General features: G+C 36.1%; 2 protein-coding genes across 2 annotated transcripts; both read right to left on the bottom strand.

The window, feature by feature from the left end:
• Positions 1–584: 584 nt before the first annotated feature.
• On the bottom strand, positions 585–2,467 carry LOC100369381 (thiol S-methyltransferase TMT1A-like). Its single transcript, XM_006820277.3, has 2 exons — positions 1,915–2,467; positions 585–815 (listed from the first exon to the last, which is right to left on the bottom strand). The coding sequence occupies exons 1-2, from the start codon at positions 2,452–2,454 to the stop codon at positions 585–587; spliced, it is 771 nt and encodes a 256-aa protein (XP_006820340.3). The 5' UTR covers positions 2,455–2,467.
• Positions 2,468–4,010: 1,543 nt separating this feature from the next.
• LOC102804712 (thiol S-methyltransferase TMT1A-like) lies at positions 4,011–7,727 on the bottom strand. Its single transcript, XM_006820276.3, has 2 exons — positions 7,167–7,727; positions 4,011–5,858 (listed from the first exon to the last, which is right to left on the bottom strand). Exons 1-2 carry the CDS (start codon positions 7,695–7,697, stop codon positions 5,625–5,627), a joined length of 765 nt encoding a protein of 254 aa, XP_006820339.3. The 5' UTR covers positions 7,698–7,727; the 3' UTR covers positions 4,011–5,624.
• Positions 7,728–8,407: the final 680 nt, after the last annotated feature.

The raw sequence follows: 8,407 nt of genomic DNA, 5'->3' as shown, positions 1-8,407 counted from the left end.
CATCAGTATCCATTATGTCATAATCAACATGTTATCAGTATCTATTATGTCATAATCAACCTGTCATCAGTATCTCCTATGTCATAATAAACATGTCATCAGTATCCATTATGTCATAATCAACATGTTATCAGTATCTATTGTCATAATAAACATGTCATCAGTATCCATTATGTCATAATCAACATGTTATCAGTATCTATTATGTCATAATCAACATGTCATCAGTATCTATGATGTCATAATCAACATGTCATCAGTATCCATTATGTCATAATCAACATGTCATCAGTATCCATTATGTCATAATCAACATGTCATTAGTATATATGATGTCATAATCAGCATGTCATCAGTATCCATTATGTCATAATCAACATGTCATCAGTATTCATTATGTCATAATAAACATGTCATCAGTAACCATTATGTCATAATCAACATGTCATCAATATTCATTATGTCAGTCAACATATATCATCAGTATCCATTATGTCGTAATCAACATATCAGTATTCATTATGTCATATTCAACATGTCATCAGTATCCATTGTCATAATCACCATATGTCATCGTATGACTTTTACTTGACAGCATGCCCAACTAAATGCGGTTTAATGGTCCATGAAAGAGGAGCATTGAATCTCTCATATTGCACTTTTGAGAAGCCAGCTTTGTCAATAGCTTTCCATGTTTCCTCCGTCATGGAACATCCACACATCTTGCGCCATGCAGGGTTCAGTAGTCTTTGTAATACGTGCGTCCAACTATTCCGTAGTGCCGCAGTATGCTCCATGAAATAGAACTTGCCTCCCTGTAGCAAAGAGCAAATATTGTATCATGATGCATGTACATATTGATTTTGATGTATTTTTTGGTATACTATTTATGCATTAAAGTGGGGGAGTCGTCACCTACGCATGCGTCAGGTGGCCATAGCATGTCATTGTTTACAAACAAGCATTTACCCATTAGCCTTTGCGTTCTTAGTGTGTGTTGTTAACGTCGCTTGGGACTCAATTACCGCGTGTGCGCGATGACGACCCTCCCGCTTCAAGATTAAACAGAGACGGTCTCTCTGGCAACCAGTTGGCAATATTTGTTTAGATCACAGAAACAAAATGACGTCCACCTGTAACACAATATATGTCATCACCATCGTCATACCAACATTGATTCAGTTTTGCCCAGACATCTCAGAAAAACAGCTCCGGGCATATCGAAAATAATTATTTAACGCTTTCACACAAATTGGCTGTCAGTCGGCTATAATGAATCGAATCACAAAAAAAATTTTGCAAAAGATGTTTCACTTGATATTCTATCTATGTACTAGTACTAATATTAAACGGAAAATACAGGCATATATGCTCACCTATTGATCTAATAAACGGAAATTCGCCAATCATTGGGTTTGTGTTTTTCCCCAAGATGCATCGCGCGAAGTTAATAGGCAACTAATATGATGACATCAATATGAATGATCTAAAATATCGGTTAAAATAAACCCATTTGACTTGTTTGACACAATGAGTGCGCAAATTTTAAAGCGGGAGGGTCGTCACCTGCGCACGCGCGGTAATTGAGTCCCAAGCGACGATAACAACACACGCTAAAACGCAAAGGCTTATGTGTAGGCGCCTGTTTGTAAAAAATGACACGCTATGGCCATCTGACGCATGCGCAGGTGACGACTCCGCCACTTTAAAGTATACCATTTTATGATAATATCAACAAAGGGTTAGGCTGAAAGGACACAATCGAGAAATATGACCGCAACTTCTCCTATACTAATATGTATTTGAGACAGCGTATGCCGAGTGTGTACAATTCTGCACAGAACTTGACTGTGAATAGGAGAGATTGCCCTTATCTTTTTATGCGACCTTTGACTGTAGTAGTATGAAACTCACTGGTTTTAGAACTCTTTTGATTTCAGTCATTACACCGTCGACATTTTCTACACAACACAATACCCACGTTACCACGACAACGTCCACGCTGTCATCGGCAACTTCCTCCATGTTCTCGCCGAACGCTAACACTAATTTCTGAACGTTGATGTGGGAAAACTTCTTGGCGTTGGAATCTATATAGCTGTCAAATCCTGCCATGGGGTCCACTGGAATCAGTTTCGTCCCCTCCGGGTAGTATTCGAAGTTCGCTCCAGTCCCGACACCGATTTCCAGGACTGTGAAATCGTCACCTGAGCGAGTGGCTCGCTGTTGAAGCATTGGGAGGTCTGCGAACAGGTCACGTTTTATCGGCATCAAATCTTTAGCAAGATTGACCGTTATTCCGTCCATCATACTTGGATATATCATGGGGAATACTCGCTCATGTACAGCGTTAAACACTTTGCTCAAAATCCACAGTCCGGCCACAATGGCTCCGCACGTCGGAAGCCATCTGTACGAGAGAACTTCATACAACGGCATGACTATGTTTTCCATGATGGCGATGTGAAAGGATGGCGCTATCCACACTGTGCGCTATCCTTTTCGTCTTCCAAGTTGAGAAATGTGACGTCAGTCGGTGGTCAAGAAGTGCAAAGTCCATACAAATTGCTCACCGGCCAACTGTGTGATTTCTACAACAACGAAAAACGAAGATAAAAATGTAATGTTCTAATTTGCTGAAACCATGTGTATGTAATAAAGTTTGTACCAGAAATACAGATCATGATTGCCAAGCTCAAACAAAAACAAAAAACTTAAAGCGTGGGAGTTGTCACTTGCACATGCGTAGGATGGCCAGTGTAATTGTTTACAAACAATCGTCTACCCATGAGCCTTTGCGTTTTTAGCGTGTATTGTTATTGTCGCTTGGGACTGGCATGTGCGCAGGTGACGACCCTCTCGCTTTAAAGGTAAAGTCAATGCTGACAACATTATACTCCCAGATGAAAAAGCTTGGGAAATGTGAAAATGCAATTTACAGTTTTTATATCACTTTTCATTATCTGAGGGGGGAGGGGGGGCAAGGGTTATGAAGTTCAACGTAATTGCAATATTATGTTTTCCTACAACGTAAATTGAAAAAAATAAATTCCGTAATTCTGTAATCACAGGCTAGACGTAGTACAACGCAATCAATCAAATATTTTTTTCGTTTCGTACACTGTAAAAATATGTCATTTTTCTCGGTACGTACAAGAATTTTCTAGGTTTTCTTTCTTAATTTTCTGTAAAATGTAAAATAACCTTTATTTTCTCTGTAAACTGTAAACATTCAATTTTCACTGTAAACTGTAAAAACGTCTTTTTTTCCTTGTAAATTGTAAAAAGCCCTTTTTATTTCACGTAAAACTGTACCAGCTACCCCCTTTCCCCCCCCCTTATCTAATTATTCAACTTTTAATTCTCTAGATCTTAGAATTATGCATATTTAATGAGTCACATGACCATATATGGTAATCTGTTATATTGTCCACATCTCTTGTGTGATACATTCATGATAGCATTGATTGCATGCTGCAAGTAGTTCAGATACTTCAGATATGCATATAAACGAGGTCACATGACAACCAATTTATGATTGACTATTTGTCACAAGAATGAAATTCAAATTAAACAGATAGACAATTTCCCAAAATTAATGTATTACCCATTCAGTATACGGGGCATAATGGGGCCCTCCCCTTTCCAAAGATATATTGCAGAATAAGGAAAACAAGTCATTGTCAATGACATAGTCCCTGTCTGTATTATAGACGCGATATATATAACCTAATGTGTGATGTATTTGTGAAGTTTTAACTTGATTGGTCCATGAGTGTACGAGATATGGTTCTGTGGATTAGCATTTTGTTTATTAAAACATGATGATTATGAGTCAGCCATTTTCAATTTGATGGTGACAAAAATGCATGTGCGTTTGTCCAATATGATGTTTTATGTATGTGTGAAGTTTGAACATGATTGGCCCAAACATGTGGGAGACATGGCTGGATATAGACAGACAGCCACAAATGCACACATGGAGGTCAAGGCAAACATAGGCAGACATGTTGCTTTAAAAATATATCCCACAGGATCGGATTCCTTATATTCCATATATCAATCTGTTTTTTCATTCTGACATTCACTATACATTTTTAAAACATTATTCTTTATTGTAAATAACATTTGAATAGTCTGAAAAGATTCATTTATAATTATTATAAATTTACAAAAAAATAATTTTTCAATCACTAAACAAATCTGAAACATTAGTACTAGTAAATCAAAAACAAAAATATAAATATTGGTTCATATTATTATTTTTTTAAATACAGCACAACTTATCTGAGTGAGGTAGCTTTGTAGACATGTAATAGAAATTTGTGTATTTCCACTTAAAATATGCAAACATCAGTAGAATCATTGCCTGCCCTTATTTATCTACCCTTGACTTTGGAAGGTACAGCCATGGAAACAAAATAAAGGATTTATAAGATAAGGGTATGTACGGTGATACGAGTATGAAAATCTCGTATGAAACGAAAATATTTCAAACAAATAGTGTCAGTGGATCATTGTCATGTTCAAAAACACACTTACTAGTAATACATGATTTGTTTGTCTTATGATCATCTTCAATTTTCATGAAATCCTCATCACATGTCACTTACATACAGCAATAAATTAGCAATATTACTTTGATCACTCCCAATCAAGTAAACAATAGAAATACTATAACAGAACAAATTCAAAATATACTAAATTACCCATTATGAATAATTTCTATGTAGGAATATCAAAATTTTGTTTTAAACTACATATTTCCAATAAATTGCATGTACCACGGAGACAAAGCTCTGCTATTGTTTTGACGTATAGTATTTAAACATTTTATTTTGGACCAAAGATTAACGAGCAGGTGCATTACTTTTTTTCACGATTTGTCCAAATATTGATTTTGGGAATTTTGGGGGACAAAAATGGCCACCAGTGGGTCAAAGGTCAACAAAATGCAGCAAAAAAAAATCAACATGAATTATATATATAATTATAACTTGTCTTTTTATCAACATTGAACCTAATCGCCATGTCAGAAAAATGACGATTTATGGCACAGAAACATGGACAGGTCTGTTGTTTTCTACTTTGTCTGACCAAAGACACTAGCAGACTATAAACACTTAAATGTTTTTTGTTTCATCCTTCGGTGATTTAATCTGAACATTGTATGAAAGCCTAAATGTAAAATTAGTTCTTATTATTTTGCATTGGGCAGACATTTTACTTTCACAGGGCAGCCCCCCCCCCCCCTCTAAATTTACAACAATTTACATGGTGGATACCCATCAGCATCAAACGTTTATGCGACCGGAATCATTTGCTTACGATGAAACTAAGCTGAATTTTATTTGCATTTGATAACAATTCAACAAATTTATTTTTTTGTACATTATTATAATCCCCATTTTTGGCAATTTGCCGTTTTCCCGGAGGGGTTAATACTCGGACAACTACGGTATATATACAGCAACTATTGATGTCTATGTAATCTAATTACGCTGTGGAATCTAAATTTTTCAATATCGCCTTCGATCACAATCCAGTGTTGACTTTGACTTTACTATTATTAATGTAAGTTAAACTGATAATCTGGTTTCTCAATTTATTTTATGAAAAACCTTTTACTTTACAGCATACCCTGCTAAATGGGGCTTGATAAATGGCCATGTAACAGGGGCACTGAATCTTTTGTATTTTACTTCTGAGAAGCCAGCTTCATCGATAGCTTTCCATGTTTCCTCTGCCATAGAACATCCAGATATCTTATGCCATGCAGGGTTCAGTAGTCTTTGTATCAAGTACATCCAACTATTCCGTAATGCCGCGGTGTGCTCCATGAAATAGAACTTGCCTCCCTGTAGCAAAGAACGAATATTTTATTACGATACATACAAACATTTTATATCTGTTTTTCATAATGAACTTTTTTTTTTACTTTTTATTATATTTGTTTGTTTAGTTTGAACATTTAAAAAAAGTGTCAGTTGATATAGTTGCAGTGTTTGAGATGGACATAGTAAAAGAAATTTTATAATATTAACAGAATTAAAAAAAAATATGGAACCATTCTGGCTCATACGTTGAGAATACTGATACAGCTTTTTGACCAAAATCAGAGAAGTAGAAAGGGATCTTTATCACCAACAAAAAAAAAAAAATTATATCGAACGCACTTTTAAGGAGAAGTTGAAAAGGTCAAGTTTACCAGCGATGAATGAAAGAGAAAACAGATAATCAGTGATTTGAATATTTGGTGCATTTTCTGAAATCTCAGAATACAATATGCTAATTAACTTCAATTTTTAATTACTTCAAATGACTCTTAGGCAACCAACAAACTAGCGTAAATAATAATGTGACCAATTTCCATTACGACACAAATATTAAGATTACATTATGTATTGTCAACACTACATTGTTTGCCTAAACTATACTTTGATGTTTAACATTTGAATTAAGAAGTGTCCAAAATAACGATATAAATCTTGCGATCAAACTGTTAGTCACGAAGAAATCGCTGACACAGATGACCCATGATATCTATGCGATTGTTGATATACCGTGGTAATGCTTTACCTTACAAAAATATTTACACCATCCAGGATATACTTACAATTTAGAACAAATAAACTTAGAATTAATCGACCACCAAACCCCAATAAATAGTTTCAAAAAATTTCCACATTTTAAAATTTAATTGGAAAATATACTTGATGGATTAAGACATAAATTAATTGGAGAAAATGTGAATAAATATTGTCATTGATCTTATGAGAATATATTTACGAAGCTGAAACAAATTCTTCCAGCACAACTCCTCCCTCCTTGATTTCAATTTGGTGACCCATTACCAAGCTTTCCTTTTAGGTTTGCATGTCTGCTGTCACTGTTCAGGGCGAACCCAATCCAACACTGACGGGCAAAGCAAAGGATTTAACCTAACCAAAAACGAAAGGGCAGCCTTTACGTTTCTAGGTCAATATTAAAATAAACATTATCAATATGAATGTTATAATTGTTTGAATGTTTTTGCTCCTACCCACTAAGAAATATCATTTATTATTATTTTAATATTGACCTAGAAACGTAAAGAACGCCTGTGCCTTTAACCCCTGACCTATATTCATTTATGTGAACTTTGACTACATTTTCACGATACTCACTGGTTTTAGCACTCTTTTGATTTCATTCATTACATCGTCGGCATTTTGCACAGAGCACAACACCCAGGTTACCACGACAACGTCCACGCTGTTATCAGCAACTTCTCTCATATCCTCACCGAAAGCTATCACTAACTTCTGAATTTTGATGTGAGAAAACTTGCTAGTGCTGGACTCTATGTAGCTGTCAAATCCCTCCATGGGGTCCACTGGAATCAGGTTCGTCCCCTCGGGGTAGTATTTGAAGTTCGCCCCAGTCCCGACACCGATTTCCAGGACTGTGAAATCGTCACCTGAGCGAGTAGCTCGCTGTTGAAGCATCGGGAGGTCTGCGAACAGGTCACGCTTAATCGGCGTCATAACTCTGGCAACGCTGATTGTAATTCTGTCTATGATACGGGGATATATCATGGGGAATACGCGCTCATGAGCAGCATCAAATACTTTGCTGAAAATCCACAGTCCAGCTACTATCGCACCGCACCTCGGAAGCCATCTGTACGCAAGAACTTCAATCGGCGCCATGTCCATGTTTTCAATAGTGGCGATGTGGATTATTACGCCCTCGACGGCTGGTTCACACGAACGAATCGAATAAATCCACCGGCGAGGGCGCCAGAATCAGCCGACGATGACAAGCTACATACCGTTTCCCAAAGCAGGGTTCTTTTTTTCCTAGATAATTTGCAATATTAATTTCATTTATGTAATTTTTTTGCTGAGATATTATCTTAAAATCGTGTAATGTGGCCACAGGCGTTTATAGGTCAATATTAAAATAATCAATATCAATACAAATGTCATCAAAAGTTCAATGTATGATAAAAAACTTAATTCCTTTAGTTTTGAACCCACCCCACTGAAACTTAATTGATAAATATTGATCATGGCGTCAGACTACATTCACCATTAAATACAAATTGATAATCGGACAGTAGTATGGCATAGCTGTTGGTTCGGTCCATGCCCTTTGACCCTCATTTGGCGCACATATTTACACTTGGACCAAACCATTTTCCCGTCTTGGATGTTTTTTTTTGTTTTTTTCATTTTCTGTTATTTTTGTCCATGATTGGATAAAAAAAAAAAACTACAAGTACTCCAGGATTTTGTTAACTTCATTAAAAAATAAAATCGTTTTTGTAGGATGGAAACTTTTTGAGGTCACCCCCCCCCCCCCAAACTAAAGGAAATAAGTTTTTTATTCGACATCGATCTTTTGACGTCGACCCCAATATTCT

This window comes from Saccoglossus kowalevskii, chromosome 4 (genome assembly GCF_978046115.1).
Source record: "Saccoglossus kowalevskii chromosome 4, keSacKowa6.1, whole genome shotgun sequence".
Lineage (NCBI taxonomy): Eukaryota > Metazoa > Hemichordata > Enteropneusta > Harrimaniidae > Saccoglossus > Saccoglossus kowalevskii.
Note: the sequence above shows the minus strand (reverse complement) of the source record. Positions and strands in the feature narration are given on the sequence as shown.